Source organism: Ursus americanus, chromosome 19 (genome assembly GCF_024610735.1).
Source record: "Ursus americanus isolate L20-20 chromosome 19, mUrsAme1.1.p, whole genome shotgun sequence".
NCBI lineage: Eukaryota > Metazoa > Chordata > Mammalia > Carnivora > Ursidae > Ursus > Ursus americanus.
In genome coordinates, this window is record NC_142145.1 from 20881060 (window position 1) to 20902161 (window position 21102).

The window sequence follows — 21102 nt, forward strand, 5'->3', positions numbered from 1 at the left end:
CTCTCTCTCATTCTCTCTCTCAAATAAATGGATAAAATCTTTTAAAAAATAAATAAAAATGAGGGAAGGGGAGAGAGTAAAAGGGAGAGGAAAAGGTAGGGACATAGCATTTTTACTTTGCAGTAACTTGGATGCTTTCAGGTCTATCAGGGAAGGAATAAGAGGATTTCATTGTCAGTGATTTTGACAGTCATCTGGTGCCTCACATCTTCAATACATGCGTGTTTATCCTTTTAGTCACTTTTCCTAGGTCCCAGTTTTAATCGCTTAGCTTGAAGTTTACTGATCATAATGAACTTTTTCAAGTACCTCTTGTTTTCATGAATTTCTACTTATTTCATTTATAACTCTAATTCTATATGGTATATTTCTGCTTTATTACTTTTTTCCTGTCGCTTCTATTACCCATTTCTCTTGAATTTTATTTTCTTATTAGTCATATTTTTATTTCAAAAACCTTCTCATCAGCTAATTTTGAAGGTTTTGCTTATATTTAAATTAGTGATAGTGACTTTTATGCAAATCTCAATATCTCATACACACATGTCTCAAGACAACTATCAATTAAGTAAATAAGGCAGATTGTTCCTTATGTAAAAAAAAGATGAAGTGTCAAATATTAATGACCATATCACAAGCAAGCAAAAAATATATATTGCTGTTTTGCTGAAGCATCATAAAAGAGCAAGAGAAGCTAGTGAAGTAATTATATTTCATGATTATTATCAGAAATTGTAGCAGTTCCTGTGAAGAAAATTTAAAGGTTGGTTATTCAATAAAATAAATTTTAAAAAGATTATTTTAAATTACCTTGAAAAAAATAACTTATGAAGCCTATAATTAATGCATAATTTTATGTGGTATTGTTGAAGAACCTACTGAGGATTTTGTATTTTGTTTTGCTTTGTTTTGTTTTGGATGGAAGGATATAGGACGAATAAATACCCCCAGTGCTGGAATTCATCAGCTTCTATTAAGGGACTCTTTGAAGCTGAAGTAACAAAGAAGATAGAAATCAGAACGATAGAGATTGGAGATAGGTCTTACCATCTAGATCATTCTCGGGAGTCTCTGCTGTGTACCAGTTGGAAGGCGGTCCAGTGCCATTAACTGTCATGGCCGACACTTGAAAACTGTACTGACTTCCTTTCTCCAGTCCTATGAGAGAATTTTCCATAAAGGGGAAAAAAAGTTACTAACAAGTATTTCTAGCTGGGTTTCAGAAGTTTTGGTAAAATTTTAACAGCAGTAGACACACTTTACATGGCTTGTGATTGTTGTGGTAATTATAATTATTTTGGCTAAAAGGGCAGGAGTACTATGGCAAGAAATCAAATTATTTTTCATATATTCTCATTTATTTTTTTCTAGTTTATAAGATTGTATCCCTGAAAATAGCTTCTGGGCAGATGCAGAATATAAAATATGAATGATGAAGAAATAATCAAAAATAGCAAGGATCATTTTTTCTCACAGCCTGCCTGTGAATCAAGAGGCCTGCCTATAAATCAAGAGCAGTCATTCTAAAAATTTATGTCTCCATCATTTATTCAAGGTCAGTGATTATGTTTTCTTTGGGCCAAGAAAGAAGACTCCAAAGCCACTGCACTTAAGCAGAAAATACTAGATCTTTTGTGTTTCAAAACCATCACAAAATATACTTTGTTTTGCATCACTTTCCATAATAGAAGAACGAAGAAAGTCTATCTCCACAATAACTTGGACGTAAAATACTGTACACAGTGATGACATCAGGGCTTAGTTTAGAGAGCACAGAGAACACAGGTTGATGAGAAATGCCCTATGTATCACTAGTGTGATATATGTAAATTTTTATCTAATTAATATTCTTTTTAACTAAATCGCAAAGTGGCTCATTACCATGACAAATTATTGTAAAGCAAATGACACTTGTTAAAAAAACCATGTGACTTTTTTTTTGAGACATTGAGGACTGGGCTTAAACCAACTAGTCCTTAAACCTCAAGGAATTAAAAAACCCTAATAAAGTTCAAAATGTAATCTCTCTTTATTTTTTCTGTTAATCTAAAGTGGCATAAATATTCGGTAACAAAAAAATTCGTAAAGAAAATGAAGTATTGGAGGGGCGCCTGGGTGGCTCAGTCGGTAAGCGTCTGCCTTCGGCTCAGGGTGTGATCCCGGCGTTCTGGGATCGAGCCCCACATCAGGCTCCTCCTCTGGGAGCCTGCTTCTTCCTCTCCCACTCCCCCTGCTTGTGTTCCCTCTCTCGCTGGCTATTTCTGTCAAATAAATAAATAAAATCTGAAAAAAAAAAAAAAGAAAATGAAGTATTGGAGAAATGATGCTTATCATGTACAAAGTTACATATTTATAGATTTTTTTTGCAGAGGGAGAGGAGTAAATCTTGGTTCTAAGGGGAATTTTAACTTACTATTACTTGGAGATGTTAAGTAATGGTTAGAATGGACTTGTTAATGTCCAGGGCAGTTACTGTTAATAAATTATATTATTAGAGAAGAAAATTTGATAAACTCACCCACACAAAAGTATCTATGACATAAAATGCTATCTTCTTAAGAGGCTTCTAATTTTTTAAGATTGCCTCGAAGCTCCATGAAGAAATGGACTGAGAAAGGTTAGTACTGGTATTGTTTTTGTTATTGCTGGTGTTTAATTTGTATAACCACAGATCCTACTACACTGCCTGACACCTGGAAGGCACACACAAAGCAGCTGTTGAAAGATCCACTACGGTGTTGCTTAAGACGCATGAAAACATGAGGTTAAAATACAATAGCCAACGTTATCAGGTAGGCTGGTGCTCACTTTGGTTTGTCTCTGAGTTCACATGACACTGATCTTAATTTGCTAACATTCTGCACCCTTTCATAGGCACCATGGTTGATGACTGAGGCAGAGAGATTAAAGAGCTCTTCCAGAAAATTAAAAATAGTAGGGAGAGAATTCTGGGAAGAAATGCTTACCTAATCATTATAACTCATGACTTTCATAGTGGTCTTATCTGACATGGTTTAGACCATCAAGAATATTCTTTTGTATTAATTAGAAATTTAACTTTATTTTTCTTTGAAATGGATTGACAGTTGTGTTAATACCATCTCCAACAATGATTAGGAATATCATCTGTGTTGGTCAGTTTTATGTGTCAACTTGGCCAGACTAAAGTTCCCACTTTTCCATCAAATACTAATCTAGGTGTTGCTGTGAAGGTTATTTTATAGATGTGTCTGAAGTCCATATTCAGTTGACTCTAAGTAAGGGATATGATCCTAGATTATATGGAGGGGGGCAGATTCAACCTGCTGAAAGGTCTTAAGAGCAGAAGTAAGGCTTCTCTGAAGAAGAAATTTCACATGTAGACAGCAACTTCAGCTCCAGAGTTTCCACCTACCTTTCCTAATGGCCTGCCCTATAGATTTGGAATCACCTAGCCAGCCATCACAATTAATTAAGCCAATTTCTTGTAATAAATGTCTTAGTACACATCACCACAGGTTCTGTTTCTCTTGTTGAACCCTGACTGACATATCAACTTATCACATGCAATATTTGACATATAATTGGAAATCTTTTTGAATGCCCAATATTCTGTTCCATTCATTTGACTTTAAGTCAAGTAACTTTTTGTGTGCAGAATCTATTAATTTTTAGTAGGAATGTATTAAAACATCCCACTAGAAAGCAGAAATGAGTACTAAAAACATCTCACTGGAAAGGAGAAAGATTTCTCCTAATTTTGCCAAATTTTTATTTGTATATATTGTGTTGAGTATTTGCCAGTATCACTAATTCGGTTTTGAATAAAACAAAAACCTACTAACAGTTTGGAGTGAAATTATGAGGCCATTTAGAGACCACCCATCAAGTATTTCTCCAATGGAGTCTTGCCTGACCAGCCTAACCTACTGATCAGAGCATCACTTCCAACCAGGAAAGAGAAGCTATTGATACCATCCTCTCTGACATCTATAATGAAGGTTTAACATTCTGTATACAATAGTGCTTAGGTCACTCTGAAAATCCTGACAAATTTCCTTGAACTATTATGTTTTAGCTTAAAATTTTTTATTTGCATTTTATTCTAGAATATACCTGTGTAATCTCTCTCACAAGAAACACCTAGGAATTCTAGATTAAGAATTTAAAAAAATTAAATATATACATATAATCCCAATATCAAAAGAGATCTTAGTCAATGTTTATTCAGATGACCTATCTAGTGTTATTTAGATGTATATCTAACAAAGTGATCTTGTAAATAAAGCATGAATACCTTTGGAAAGAGAAATTCACCAAGGGAGGGCACTTCCTCAACGGTTTTCCTTGTTAGAGAAGTTCTTCCTTAGATTGCACTGAATCTGCTTTACTATAGTATTGTCTACAGATAAACCCTAGTTTTATATAGTAGGGATAAAAGAAAACTAAATTCCTCTCTTAAAATACCTTTACCCAAGTCTTCTGAATCTACATTCTGTCTTCTGAAACCTGTACCAACAGAGTGAAACCTATGACACCCTTCTATGCTTAGAGAAGTGTGCAGTGTTAAGTAGAACCAGACATTTCGGCTTTTCGGAGAGGCATTCCAGATATTACCTCCAGAATTCTAGACCACAATGTTCCTGCTTTCTTGTTGTGAGGGGTACTTGCCTGGGCAAGTTTTAGATGTACTGAAAGCTCTTTTAATCTCAACTTCCCATATAAAGTAATTAAGTAATAATTGTTTTTCCATCTTATAATGTTCTTTTGAGAATCAAATGACAAACTGCTTTTAAAATAGTTTATATAATTAAACATTTAATAGATATAAAGATAACATATGCCAATTATTTTCTGACTTAATTTTCACATACTCTGTGATTCTGCCACAGAATACACATTATTACTCCCAGTCTAGGGACAAGGATAATAAGGTTCAGAGATATTAAGCAAGGTTACTATGTGGAGCTTTAATCACAACCTGGACTGCTCTTGGGTGAAGACTCTTGGTTCTGTCCTATCTCCTGTTGGGACCCCAGAAACATTGTCTTCACAGACCTACCTGGCCAAGCCTGGGACCTTAGAGGGACATCAGTAGCAAACATAAAGCCCTGTGCAAATATGCAAGGAACTGTTGTCTAAAATACTACATCCGGAACTGAAAAATGAACCGGGAGGCAGGAAAGAATACATGATTCTGTAATTTTGGCAATGGATCAACCTAAGAGTTCAATAAAACTTCAAATTCAGTGTAGAATTAAGTTTTTTTCTCACTTAGAAAAAATGTTGCCATTCGAAAGAGGGGGTATCTTCAAAAGTTATAGCAACAATCACCATGAACAAGCAATTTTTTGAGCCCCAAACCTTATAGCTGATATCTAAAGATCTTTCAAAACAGTATCTATCTATCATCTATCTATCTATCTATCTATCTATCTATCTATCTATCTATCTATCATCATTATCTATCTATCTATCTATCTATCCATCCATCCATCCACCCATTCACTGAAGGTGGGGTAAAGGGAAGCCTGTTTGGAATCAAACTCTTTTTTGTGCATGTATTTCTAAAAGTTGTTTTCTGGGATGTGTTCCCTGTGTTGGGTCAGTAGAAAATTTAAATAGCATTTTTTAAAGAAATAGGAAAGCTTTGATTTAATTTCTTCTAGAGTTATGCAGCTCCTTCATCTGCAAAACTAATATTCAATTTTTATTATCCAACAGATACCTTTTTCAATTGCGCATTTTCCCACTTTATTTATTCCACTTCATGTATCCCTTTATACACAGAAAATCACACATTCATTGTCTGTGGTCAGAAACACATTACCTACAGTTTAAGAGCTAGGAGTATAGGTTTTTCAATTCAGGCAAAATTAGTTTTACTCCACTGCTCATGAGATATATGACCTTGAAAAGCTTGCTTACCCTCCTTCTTTGCCTAAGTGTTCTCATTAATAAAATGGGAATATATACATAAAAAATTGTTACGAAGACTAAATTTGAAAAAAAAAAAACATAAAGTGCTTTTTTCCTATAGAGGTTTTTCAGCTTTGTTAAGGTATACTTAATACACCAAAATTGGACATATTTAATGTATTCGTTTTGATGAGTTTGGACACATGCATACATTCAGGAGACCATCACCACAATCAAGGTAATAAACATATCCACCATTTCCAAAATATTTCTCGTGTCCTTTTTTTTTTTTTTTTTTTTTGGTAATGGTAGAAACACTTAGCATGAGATCTACTTTCTTAACAATTTTTAATTGTTTTAATTAATACAATATTGTTGTATAGCAGATCTCTAGAATTTATTCCTGTTGTATAACTGTCACTTTATACCCATTGAACAACTTCCCATTTCACCCACCCCTTCTCCCCTGGCAACCACCATTCTATTCTCTGCTTTCATGAGTTTGACTATTCTAGATAGCTCATGTCATATAAAAGAAATCATGCGGTATTTGTCCATCTGTGACTGCCTTATTTCACTTAGCATAACATCTTCCAGGTCCATCTATGTTGTTGCAAATGGCAGGCTTTCCTTATTTTTTTAAGATTGAATAATATTCCATTGTGTATCTATATATACCACATTTTCTTTATCTATTTGTCTGTCAGTGGACATTTGAATTGTTTGTCTTATCTTGGCTGCTGTGAATAGTGCTACAATGAACATGTGAGTGCAGATACCTGTTCTAGTTCCTGATTTTAATTCTTTTGGATATGTTCCCAGGTGCGGGATAGCTGGATCATATGGCAGTTCTATTTTTAATTTTTTGAAGAATCTCCATACTGTTTTCAACATAGTGGTTGTTGTCAAAGTTCATGTTGGTGTTATTGTTGTAAATGTTAAAATTGTTTTAATACCAATGATCTTTTACAGATTCATATGATAGCCAGAGTCATTCACAATACAGCGAGCTAAAGATGACAATATTGTGTAGTCCAATGAGGGCATAACTAGGAGTTGAAATGCTTACAGTCTAGTTGGTAGATCTTAGCAATGTCACTCTTCAGATCTCAGTTACCTCTTCTGCAAAACAAGGGCTGTGCATGAGATGAATGGTGTATTTCCCACTGTTTGTCAGGGACTATAGTTCAATCTCAACATGTATGTGGGATGGGCATGTGTGTGTATGCTTGTGCCTGTATGTATGGATGCTTGTGGATGTGTGTTTCGTAGCTGCTTCTAAGTATAATTTTATTCAAAAAAAGTATGGTGTAAGTAGCAATGCTTTTCTTAGCTGTTAAAAAATATATTGTTGAAGGCAGATTGTCTTCTGCCTGTTTCTATCCCCAATACTAAGTGCCTTCAATCTCTGTAATTCTGTTCTATTTCTAATTTTATAGGACTTATGGTAAGAGATGGTGCATTATTCAAAGAATATAATTTCCCTTTATTCCCCTAATGTTAACCTTATTGTAAAATTCTATGCTATTGTTTCATTTTTCAGTCCATAAAATACCGATACATGCTTATCATTATGTTTATTCTATATTGCCATGAAACATAAGAAAACTCTTTAATTCATTTCAAACCAACCTTCTCTGAAGAGCACTCAAAAATTAAAAACAACACTTTGAAATTTAGTTGACATGGGATCCCACAATGAAACTGATAGCAGTGATTTAAAATCCTTGTTATAACTCTGAATTACGTTGTTATTGCAGATGCCTCATTATCCTAGTAAAAAACGCATACAACAAAAACACCTAGCAGAAAGAAGATTATAAAAAAAAATGCTTGAGTCTCTACACCTGAATATTTATATCATCCAAATAAAGCATTCTGGCATTTCCAATTTTCTAATAGACAAATCAATATATTCACATATCTTAAAGGTATTGGAAACATGGGGTCAAATCCTTACATTGTAAAGTACTGTAGATTCATACAGAAAATCAATTACTTCTGCGAACTAGAAATTGCATAAATTACTAAATATATCCTGGGGACAAGTTAAAACCACAGTCAGTCTACCAGTGTGTAGTACTTTCTGGCCCCTTGATACCTTGTAGCACTGAAGACATTCCCACAACATCTAGAAATGCAACAGGCATTACCGAAGTTGGGTCACACATCAGGGGAGAGTAAGGCAGAGGCTCTGCAAAACTTGCTTTTAATGTTTTAAGGATATGAGACTATTCCCTGAAGACTTTTATTTCTTCATTTCAAATTAAAAATGGAGTCTGTGTGACTTTGTTTTATAATAAATATCATGTAAACTTACAAACATAACTGCCCAGATTGTTTGTCTTCCCAAATTCACTTTATAATTATTGAAATGAAGAAGGATCAGTATGAATGAGGGATTCAAATTTGGAGTTCAGATTCGTACAAATCTATAAAAATGGGAATGGGCATTTGTGAGCTATTCTAATAACAAGCTAATTAATTCACCCTATTTCTTTGCTTTTGGCCAGAATGGTATTAAACCAGAGTGGTAATGGGTTACATCTCATGCTAATTAAAAGCTCAAATTGTCCGATATATTTTAGATGAATTAAAATATAGGACTGAATTACTTATTTTTGAATAAAGTTTATTAAAGAATATAATTAAAAATGATTGTCCTTGAGAGGAAAAATAAAGGGAGTCTGTAGCGAGCTGAATAGCGTCCACCTCAAAACTCTTGTATACCTGGAACTTCAGAATGTGACCTTACTTAGAAATAGAATCTTTATGAATACAAGCAGTTAAGGATCTTGAGATGAAACCATCCTGGATTTAAAGCGGGGTCTATCCAATGAGTGATGTCCTTATGCAGAGATAGGAGAGGCATATCTACAAGCCAAGGAATGACAAGGATTGCCAGCGACCACCAGAGGTTAGGAAAGAAACATGGATGAGTTCTCTCTTAGAACCTCCAGCAGGAACCAACTTGCTCACACCTTTATTTCAGACTTTTTTTTTTTTTTAAATGATTTCACTTTCTGTAGAGTGAAGATCCTAAAAGTTTGTATGTTTAGGGCATCAAAACATCTGTTTGATAATACTGAGCTGAATGTATTAAATTCCATTTGCCACAAATATTGTAAATACTAAGCAGTTCATACCAGCAGTTTCTTCTGGCCATGTGGCTACTATTTTTCATTTATTTTCTGGATCACTCGCCATTTAGCTGTTCAGTGGGCATAGAATTGGCTTTACTGGTAGGAATTTTCAATTTTGGCAACCAAAAGTCATAATATAACATTAGAGTCTTGACTTTTTGTTTTTCACTTTATATATACAATTTTAAAATACATATTTTATTGTTGTTACAAATAAGTAACAATCACTATCAATATTTTGGTATACATATATTACTCTAAATATTTTCCTACAAATTCATATTTTTTTATTTATAAATATGAATTCACACATTAATGTTGGTTTAAAGTCTAGTTATTCACATAACAGTATGTTTTAAATATTTAACATGCGATTCAGTATTTTTACATTATATCATTTTCAATAGATATACAGTATTCCATGATATGATTTTGATGAATTTTTTTAGGTAACTGCCTATATTTGGATACTTGAGGTCTCTTCTTCTTATAATTTGCTATTAAAGTAACAATGCACTGACTATGCTTATAGTTAAAAACTTTGCAGAAAATATGGCTGCAGAATGGAATAAATTCCTAGTAGGAAACTTAGATCATGCATCTATGAAGATCTCTCTCTCACACACACACAGATTTACACCTGTCTATAACACATATCTCCACATTGCTTTCCAGAGAGAGTCTAGAATCTTCTGGCCCACAGCAGTACATGAGTATTTATTATTTCTCTCATATGCTTTCCAGAACAGGGTATCATCATTCATTTATATCTTTATTACTTCAATCAAAAGAAAATGCTAACTCATTTTTGTTTCAATTTGTATTTCTCTACTAATGAGTTTGAACATTTTGTCATGCATATTGTCTATTTATAGTTCTATAAATTGAGTATTCAATCCTTAGTTTTTCAATCAGAACACTCATCCTTTAATTATTGTATAAAAATTTTATTTTATATTTTTAACCTTTTCCATTTGAGAAGGAAAATAAATTTAGAAAATGGTTTCAGGGCTTCCAATGCCAATATCCACTAAAAAATAAGGCATGGTGCTTGCTCCAGCAGCACACATACTAAAACTGGAATGATCTTAGAGAAGATTAGCATGGCCCTGTATGAGGATGACTTGCAAATTCGTGAAGCATTACACATTTTGTATGATATACATCAAAATTTTAAGAAAGTAGATCCTAAGAGTTCTAATCACATGGAATTTTTTTTTTCTTTTTCTTGTATCTATCTGAGATAATGGCTGCTAACTAAACTGATGGTGGCAATAATTTCACAATAAACACAAGTCAAACCATTACGTTGTATACCTTAAACTTACACAGCAACATATGACAATCATACCTCAATAAAACTGGGGGGAAAAGGCTTGGATATAATTATCCTTAGAGGCTGTTCTTCTAGTCTAATATTATATCTTGGGAATTGTACTAAAAAGTTTTCAGCAAGGTTTTTTCAATCTTGCTATTTCTTTTAAAATAAACTACACGTCATACTAAGTATCCCATTGAGCACATACGCTTCACCTCAACTTAAGTTATTGTTACCTTCTTCCCGTAATCACATCAGGAAAAAAGACACAGGATCTTGGCTTTTCTAAGCTGTTTAAATGATGTGGTAGAATGCCATAACTTTCTCTTACAGGCAATAATACCTGCCTAAGCGATTTTGTACAGGTATAGAACAAGTAATGTGATTGACAACCTACCTTGGAAGCATTCTCACCATTATGCTAAAATTTTATAGGCATAAAAGAAAAAAAACAAACCTGAAGGGGGGGGGGAACAGGTTTTGATCAGGTCTCGGAGTGTGGGCTGAACAAGTAGCTTACGATGGATGTGTTGTGTGTGTGTACACACTATGATTTCAAATGGAAATTTACTGAGTATTTGGTATAGAGAAAGGAGTAAAAAAGGGGTTACTTTCTTCTTTTCTCATCTGCAGTGATACTTTATCTATTAGCTGTAAGTTATGAGTTTCAGTTTGTATATTTTCCTGGACCCAGTTTATGTGCCATTCCAGATTTGCTCAGCTTCACCCACCAGTTCTGATCATGAGCCACTGCCATGTGCTTTGCTTCCCAAGTCCCTGGCAATAGTTATGCTCTTCTTAGAGCTAAAGAGCCCCCTTGAGTCCTGTTGCTACCCTAGACCAAGGAACCACCACATAAAGTACTTACTGACAAGGGGAGAATTCCATGTTTGCATACTCACCAGATGCTCTGACTTCTTAGGTGCTGTTTGGGGATACAGAATAGATAACAGCCTATTGGTGGACTTTGACCAGTGACAGGCTTCCAATCCAGCCACTGACTCTGATACATAGTACTTCATGTGGCCTCTCAGGAGACACCCCGGGAGGCCAAGCAAACTCTGTGTTTGCTCTGAACTTGTGGCCAGCTCAATGACATGCCACCATCATTGATTTTTCTTCTCTCCTGCTCACTTTCTTTGTTCCCTCACTGGTGCTTTCCTGGGCTTGCACCCCCCAGAGGCACTGCCTTGAAAGCATACTTCAGACTCTCTTTTCTAGGAACCTGGCTTGACATGAATTAAGGCTTTCAAGAGTTAAAATAAACCCATGATTATTCATTTTATGAAATAAATCACATATTCTCTAAATACTGCACAGAAACTGCGTCCAATTTTCATAAAGAAGCTTGACTTACTATGAGCTCCACCAGTATTTGCTACCAAAGTGAATTTACTTTTATGTTTATGGAAAGTAGAATAATCTGTTTATTTCCCAAACTACCGTTCTCCAAATTTTCCAACCCCATCCTCACTGCTGGGGATTAGGGGAAGAGAGATCAAAGCAACCTAAACTTGGAACCATTTGATTTGATGGTTTTTTAAAGTTATTAGTTAAAAAGTTAAAAGTTATTTGACAAGTGGAGCTGTTGTTGAATCAGCAATGCTGAGAAGCTAATATGGATTAAAAAAAATCTGATACATTTATTAAGATGATGATCCAGAAGCAACATCTGCTCTGAAAGCATTATAGAGAATATAAAGGTTATTCTTGTTCAGACCAATAAATGTCACCTGTCAGGAAACAAAACAAAAAAAAATTGTTCCCTGGAAGTGAGAGTATATTTTATTCTTAAAGCATTTAATTCATCAAAACCTTGCAACACGACACCATGTGAACACTGACCTGTGAATAGGTACCAGAGGTTGTTGGGCTCCAATGTTTCCATCTCACCCCTGCGGGTTGTCTTTCTGTGTCGAATTTTATAGCCGGTAATAAATCCATTTTGTGTGCCTGATGGAGGAGGCAGCCAGCTTACTTTGATACTCTGCAGAATAATAGATGTAAATTAAAACACTGGAGAAAGTAAGGATGACAGGATGGGGTCAAAGAAATGACCCAAACCTAAGTGTGAGTAAAGCAGAGAGGTAAGAAGTGCTAGGGATTACCCTGCAGAACCAAATGAAACCCATTCTTACTATCCGACAGTATTCCTCTTTGTATGATTTTGGACAAAAATACACAATTTATTTGATTGATTACATGCATTATCACCTCTCCTTTGTAAATGCCACTAAAATGACAGTAAAATATTCTAAAAGGTATAAACCTATGAGGAAATAGAGAATAGGAATCTAATGGATGAAAGATGTTAACAAATATTTAAGAGATGCAAACTGAGGGAAGTGTGGTGGCTGAGCCAAAGGGGAAAGATGAAACCTAAATTACCCCTTAAGAGATATTAATGAAAAACAAGGTGATTTACATGGCAAAGTTCAAAGAGGACTAGAAATTGTTGCTTCCTAAATACCTTGAAAGACAAAACTGAAGCATGGTGCTGAAATAAAAGATGGACTGAGGTCCTATCCACATCCAGTAAAATCAATCTACTAACCCTCAGTGACCTGGGAGTAGCTGGGAGTTTTATCCTCTAGGGATATTGGAACAGAATCCACAGATTCAGAGATATCAGGCACAGAAGAGAGTAGAGATGAGGTCAAGGGACTTATTTTTGACTTATTAAGTCAAAGACACCCAAGTCTTCTTTCTTCATCTGCATTCAGAGCAATGACAAGCAGGTGTATATTCCCCAGGCAGAATATCAGGTAATAATTCTCTAGAGAAAATTGTAAGTTTGGCCCTAGAGAAAACAACAGCCAGGTTTCTGATTAATCCCCCAATAATGAGGCTCCCACTTAATAACCCCACTCATGCACTAGAACTTACACTTTGAAATCGGCTTTTTAGGACATATTTCATTTTAATGTAAACCAACAATTTAAGACTATCCGACATTTTAAAAAAAGCCTTTACTCTAAAAGACAGAGGAAAAATACATAGCAAAATGGCCCTTGAAGGAAACAGAATGCTGTTTCTGCTTAGAACAGAGAAAGGATTCAAAAAGCTGTCTTTAATACCTAGATAATCTAAGAGAAGACATTACATCTGTGAAAAGAATAAAAATACAGAAAAAAATAAAAGATTTTAAAAAAATATTATAACATTTATAATTTGGTTGCACCAGTTAAATATTCAATAAATAAGTTGGAAGATAAATTAAAAGAAATCTCCTAAAATTCAGTGGGGGGGGGGGGGGAAGATGATCATAGAAATTTGGAGAGAAAAGATAAGAAATTAGAAGTTTAATGCATAATTTCCAACATCCAACTAATAAGATGAAATAATGAAAAAAATAGGAAAAATAGAAGGCAGAAAATTACCAAAGAACAAAAACAAAAACAAAACACCTTTCCCCCAATAAAAACCTTGCAGAACTGGAAGATTTGAGACTTTAGTCTAAAAGGGATTATGGAATGTCTGACATCATGTGTGGGAAAAAAAAAACACAAAAAACTACATTAAGGCACATTACTGTGAAACACTAGAGCCTCAGGGGGAGAGAGGATCCAAAAGTTTCCAGAATGGAGGAAAAAAAAAAAAAAAAGCAGGTCACATAAAAAATGATCAGGAGTAAAAATAGTAATAAGTAAGATTTCTCAACAACACTTCAAATTAGAAACAATAGAACAGTACTTATAAAATTCTAATCCTAAAAGATTCTAAACCTGAACTTCCAAGGCTATGCAAACAAATCATCAAGTATAAGAAAAATATAACACAAGTATAAGAATACATGCTTATACAAGTATAGGGACTTTTCAGAAATACATGGTTTCAAAGATATCCATCTGGATTCCCTTTATCGGGAGACTAATGAGGGTATGCTTTGGGAAAATGAAGAGTGCAAACACAGAGAAAAAGATATGAAATCCAAGAAATAAAGACTCCAAAAGAGAAAAAAAATGGAATTCTCAGGAATACAGTAAAGAAATTTTTAATATAAGATTGGATATAATGAGACATAAACTGAAAAGAGTACATACTGTGTAATTCTGTTCAGATGAAGTTCAAGAATAGGCAAAACTAATTTATAGTAATACAAAGCAGACCAGCAGTTGCCCATGGCAGTTGTACTGGGGGACTGACTGGCTATGGGAAGAAGGAGACTCTTCAGTGTGGTGGAAACATTCTGCATCTTTATTTTACGTTTGTTACATGGGTGGATACAATTGTCAAAATATATCATTATGGGGTGAATTGTGCCCCTGTTCTAAATTTACATGTTGAAGTTTAAATCCCCAATACCTCAGATTCTGAGTGTATTTGGAGGTAGGGACTTTGAAGAAATCATTAGGTTAAATGAGGTCAATTAGCATGGGACCTAATCTAATCTGACTGGTGTCATTATAAGAAATGGAGATTTGGAGACACACACAGAAGAAGACCATGTAAAGACAGTGGAAGAAGAGAGCCATTTATAAGTCAAGGAGAGAGGACTTGGAAAAAATAACTCTGCTGATACCTTGAACTCTAAGAAAACAACTATCTGGGTTTGTTTAGGTTTCCTCATCTGTGGTGTTTGCTATGGCAGCTGTAGTGAAATAATACAATCATAGAAATAAACATTGAAGATTTGTGCATTTCACTTTAATTTTAATTACACCTCCAAGAAGAAGTAGGACTAGAATGAAAATGAAGAGGAGGAGAAGGAAGAGGAGGAGGAGAAAACTAGGAAGAAGATTGGTGAAGGAGAATAGGGATGGACATGTACAAGACTGCTAAATCCTGACATAAAAATAAATCAGCAGGTGATATCTAAAACTGGTGAATTAAAGCTAAGGAATTAAGGAACAGCTACCTGAGCACATTATTGAAAACCATGAAGGTAAATCCCAAAAAAGAAAGAGTGATGAATGTGGGAGTCTGGAGGGAAAAATTATTTTTGAAAAAATAATGTGCATGTAATACTTAGATGAACATTTAAATTAATTATTTTTTAAGATTTTATTTATTTATTTAGTGAGTGGGTGAACGGGCAGAGGAAGAAGGAGAAAGAGAATCTCAAGCAGACTCCGTGCTGAGCATGGAGCCCGTTTGGCGGGGGGGCTCCATCTCAAGACTCTGACTTGAGCTGACATCAAGAGTTGGACACTTGACCGACTGAACCACCCAGGCCCCCTAAATTAATTTTTAAAATAAACATACACAGTTGTTCTTTTGAGGTGGTAGAAATAAATGAGTATCAGAAAGAGGCCAGACACAAAGTCAGGGAATGGATTTCTAAGTCCCTGCCACAACCACAGGAACACTGTGGTATTGTTTCAATCACGTGGAAGTGCGGAAGTGTAGCAGAGGCAGGGCAGTATTCTCCAGGGAGACTGAAGTCTTAGCCTCTTCTTTTAGATTACTACAAATTAGCTATCGCTCTACAAATGACTAAGTGCCTTTGTTAAAATATTTAAAAAATTACGTAAAGTCAGTTACCGGCTAAGCATTTTTAAAATGTCAATGACATGCCAACTACAGTCGGTTCTCACAATTTGCAGTAGCCATGTTCCATAACATTGCCACAAACACTGAATTTGTAAATATGGTAATATTGCTCCTAGGGAAAATACATGGGTGTCTGGGTGACTCAGTCATTAAGCGTCTGCCTTCTGCTCAGGTCATGATCTCAGCGTTCTGGGATGGAGCCCCACATCAGGCTCCCTGCTCAGCAAGAAGCCTACTTCTTCCTCTCCCACTCCCCCTGCTTGTGTTCCCTCTCTCACTGGCTGTCTCTCTCTCTGTCAAATAAATAAATAACATCTTTAAAAAAAAATACAGGTTTAGGTTCTTAAAGTCTTTTTTTACAACACTTTTATCAACTCATCAATACATAACCTTGTTTTATGTATGTTTCTGCTTAAAGACATCTTATCTAATATTATTGTTGATACATTAACATTGAACTCGTGGCCAATAGCACTATAACTCATGCCAGAATGAAGTTTATCTAACACATGGATTTTCTCCCTAAGGCACATCACAGTCTCTTGCAATAAGTGATACTACACAGCACTTCAGCATTATGCTTGGGGAGCATTTTAAATAGCAAAATCACCAACAGAAAGCAAAAGTAAACAAATAAATGCAAAAGTAAACAAATAAATAAAAAAAAAAGTGGCATTTATTTGACCACAAAAAGGACACTTGGTTACAATAAAAGAAGTGTTTCCTTGTTCAACCTCAGCTGGGAATGTGTGCTTCTGGAGATTACAATTGTTCCATGATTCAGTATGTGTGTAAGTCTGCAAATGACGGGGAGGGTATTGTGGGTGTTGATTTGGAGTTACCAATACATTCTGGCAAGTAGGTGAATCTGCAAATACAGACTGAAAATAATAAGGATCAAGTGTAATTATATAACAAATACATTTTAATAATTTTAGAGGAACTTAGATAAATAGAATTAATCTGATGATTTAAGTCAGAATATATCTGAAAGAGTATGACCCTACTGAGACAATTTATCTCACCCTCATTACGCTTAAAATGTGGCAAACTAAATGCCACTCTTAAGAATAATTGTTAATAATATTTTGTGTCCTTACTATAGACCCGGGAATGGTCTGAGCACCCTATATGTCCATGTCAGTTAGGTTTTTTATCCTCACAATGACCCTATGAGTTAAGGTCTGTTGTCACATTTTTTGTACAATCATATAAATTAGGATACAGATGGGTAAGTACCTTGAACCTATGTGGCCACCATGTGATAGAGGCAGTATTTGAACAGAGATCATATAATTTGAAGATGGGATTCTTTACTATTTAATATTGCCTCCCATGGGAGTTCAAGAGGCTAGAGTCTAATACATTCAATTATCACTCATTCAAAATATATTAACTGCATCTCTGCTGTGTAGCAAACACTTTCTTTGGAACTATAGAAACACCCAGATAAGTTATGGTATATCCATTCTGGCTTAGGAATAGATACATAAACTCAATGAAAACACAAAGTGTTAAATACTAAAACACAGAGTCCCAGAAAATAAAATGGAAATACAATAGAGGGAAAAATTAATTCTGTCTCACATGGTCAAGAATGACTTCCAATATGAATCAAGAAAAACTTCAAATATGAGTAGAACTTTATGGAGGGGTAGAAAAGATAAGACAAAGGGGATATCAAGAGCAAACTCAAGATGTCATGACAATGTACAGCACCTTCAAGTGAAGGTCAAGTAGTCCCTTAATGGCTAGAGCCAATGGGACATATAGGACAATGCAATGGAAAGATAGACCGGAAAAAAGTTAAAAGTCTTTTGGGACATGCCAAGGAGACATATGTTAGATCAGTGTGCTCATTTAAGGCATTTGGCTAAAGAGACAAACTAGCAAATAAAATAGTTGTATAATGTCCCTGGACCCAAAAGAATACATAGCCTTAAATAACATACACTCACCTATCCCTTCTCTCCCCCACCTCCCCTCACACACATACATGCTCCTGAGTGGCTGTGTTCTTTGTTTTCAAGTGTTTTAGAAACTAGTAAAGAAAACCAGATTTGATGAAGAGTCATAACTTGTATTTATATTCCACTACTTATCTTACTTTTATTTTTCAACGCTTCAAGGTAGCCATGACAGATATTATTACTATTTTACAATTTGACAAAAGAGGAAATTGAGGCGCAGAGTTAAATGATGGACAGAAGTCATCTTGTACTATCACAGAAAGATCATCCAATGTTTGGGCCTAACATTTGTATTACTTTATGCTAAAATAATCATAGAACTTCTACTCAGCAATTCTACTCACCTAAATTCTCCTACAAAATATTCTTGAAAGAAATAAAATCTGAATTTAAATAATTAGTTTTTAATACATCCAATTGGCCTTCCTATAAGTAGCCCTTGGCAAATCAAGAAGTGTTATTTTCTATGGACTACAAGTTTATTTTTTAAAGTTAAAAGTAAATTCAAATTGAAAAAAAAAATACAAATGAAGACATTAAACTTTGACCAAGAGATAGAACCTTATGATTTCCAGTTACTACTTTGCTATGTCTTTGTTGAGAGACCTCTTTTAAGTCTTATAAATGACTCTAATCTCAATGCACATATTGAAACAAGGAAAATAATTGTGCTTTAGTATGTCTACAAGTGGTTGTAAATCACTTACTAAGCCTGGATAACTTAATTATACTAATGATTACATGAGCAATACTTAGTTTTTGACAGGTAGTAATTTTTCTTGATCATATTTGAGGATTTTCAGTGATTGTATAAATTATTCCCACATAGCCAATACCTTAATATCAATGCCTAGCAGCATTAATTAATAGAATCAGTTATACACTCTACATGCCAGGAGGCAAAGCCCCTCAATGGTTATCATTCATTTTGGAAGTAATTTCATCATGTGTATTCATTATCATAGATGGGCAGCAGCTAAGTTTATTAGCATCTTTTATGCTTTCTCATTGGTTTCAAGCAAGAACCAGCAGAAGGCAAAGGCTCAAATGGTCAAATTCTTTCCTTGTAGGTTCTCCTTCTGCAGATATGGCTAGATGTCCCAAATTATATTTTTTTGGGAAGTTAATTAAAAGTATTCAGTAAATTTTTCATACTCAATAGCATAATGTATCTTATTTTCTGTATGGGACCTGTTCTGTCAGTGCTCAGTAGCTCAGACTTCATTGCCCATCCCCCCACAAAGCCAACTAAAGCTGTCACTGTTATGGGAACAATCTTGTACCTAGTCTTCATGGGTAAGCCTGGTAATTATTTTTATTAAAAATACTTAACACATGACCTTTGACATTTGAAAAATCAATTCTAATAGCTGTGACTTGACTTTTGGTTCTTTCAGTACTTGAGAGGGTGAAATTTTCAAGCTGTTGCCAATGTTCTATTTTGAATCAAGTATTAATTTCGCTTTTTTTTTCAGATCTGAAATAAAAGAAAAACTGTAAAATTTAGCTTCCCCAAATCCTTCCCTCTCCTTTTTGATTATCATAAAAATGAATTCGTTTCCAAGTTAGCTTGGTGGGAGCAGTTAGGTTTACTGATTGAAAAGAAAAGATCTCCTTGGCCATTATTTTCTAACTTTTTGAGACAACCCAATTCCATTTGGTGATGTGGTATTATCCTTTTCATGGGCTCCATTTATTCCTTTCTTTACTTTTCCTTTAGCGTATGAGTAATAAGTAACAAAACAAAAAAAAAATGGTAAGTCTGCCACCCCAAATTTTTCTTAGAAGCCACATTTCATAAGCTTCTGTTTTTAATTCACCATATCCCACTGCACATTGGCATTTTGCTTTACTCTCTCTAGAATGGACTGCAGAGGAAGACAAGCCCCATTCCAAACATATGCAGGGACTGTAGTAAAGACTTTTTTTTTTTTTTAAGTGATTTCATCTGGATAGCATTCCCATAGAAGGGAATTGAAGGGCACCACTTGAAAGAAGGTTCTTACGGCAAATAAGAATGCCATGGCCAACACAGCAGGAATCTAAGGATCTTGAAACTTAATTGAAAATAAGTTTTGAACTCTGCCCCTTATTTCTGCTTGTGTATTTCTGGTGACTTGTTGAATCTCATGTTGCTTGAAGAATGAAATATGCTTTCCGTACCCATGACACCCTATAGCTTTTTATTAAAGAGTGCCATTGGCACTTTTAAAGAATCTCTTTTTATTGTATCCCTGATCTGTCTCCTTATTTACATTCCCTCTGCCACTGCCCCAACTCAGACCTTAATTACCATTGCCCAGAATATTGCCACAGCTCACTAACTGATCCCCCTGCCTCTGGGTGTCACCCTCTTTACACCCATATCCGTTATCTTCCTGATCAGGTGATGGGTCACTTAAGTTCTCTGAGTTGGTTTTCTCATCTGCAATACGAGAAATACCTACACCAGAGGATTGTGGTGTGGATTAAAAGCAGATGATGGGAACATGCTTGGAACTTCAAGGGAGGGAAGGAGGAAAGAGAAAAAGTGAGGCAAGAGGTCAAGAGTTTAAGAGATGGAGAGGGGGAAAATAAAGACAAAAGTAAACGAGGGTCCGAAGGAATAGAGCAAACAATGATGCTCTCACAGCGCGGACCTACTTACTTATATGCTGACTCAACAATTTTTCTTCCACGCATTAGGAACATTGAGAGAGATAAGTCACCTAATAACACTTTTTAAACTCCTTTTCTTCCATGAATATTTACTGAGCAATTTACTCTGTAGAGGGCAATTCACATTTCTTGGGGTATCCCACAGAACTTTCTGGCATGGGTGGTAAAGAAGAGACCTTGGAATACAATGGAGACTAGAGGAATGTGAAAAAGTGAAGAAATGCTATGTATATTTTTGGAGGTAGACTTGACAGGACACCGTGATTCATTAAATGTCAGGTGTAAAGAAGGACAAGTCATCAATATTGACCCAGGTTTCTGGCATAAGCAACTCAGTAGATGATAATGCATTTACGGGGATAAGGCTGTCTGAAAAACAATACATTTCCAGAAAAAAAAAAAAAAGTTAACTGGACCTTCCAGTAGTATCAATAAATGACACTTCACAGAAGATGCAGAAACAAAGGCTACCCATATTAATAATATTCCAGTTAAGTCTGGGAAGGGCATTTTTTAATTTTATCATTTAGAATAAATGATATCTTAATAATACCAAAATTATACAATAACAACATCTAATACTTAACCTTTGATATTTATCTAAATAGTTGGTAAATATTTC

The 21102-nt window shown here is 34.9% G+C and overlaps 1 protein-coding gene and 1 non-coding gene across 2 annotated transcripts in view; one reads left to right on the forward strand and one right to left on the reverse strand.

Annotated features, from left to right (window-relative positions):
- Positions 1 to 21102, reverse strand: part of LOC123787556 (netrin receptor DCC) — a 184087-nt gene that overhangs the window by 79202 nt on the left and 83783 nt on the right. Inside the window, exons 5-6 of the mRNA XM_087869705.1 lie at positions 12205 to 12346; positions 1048 to 1158 (exon numbers count right to left, since the gene is read on the reverse strand). Of these exons, the coding sequence (XP_087725831.1) occupies positions 1048 to 1158; positions 12205 to 12346 (253 nt within the window). The remainder of the gene's footprint in view (positions 1 to 1047; positions 1159 to 12204; positions 12347 to 21102) is intronic.
- On the forward strand, positions 10089 to 10195 carry LOC123787581 (U6 spliceosomal RNA). The gene has a single exon (XR_006778281.1). It is a non-coding gene; the product is annotated as a U6 spliceosomal RNA (small nuclear RNA).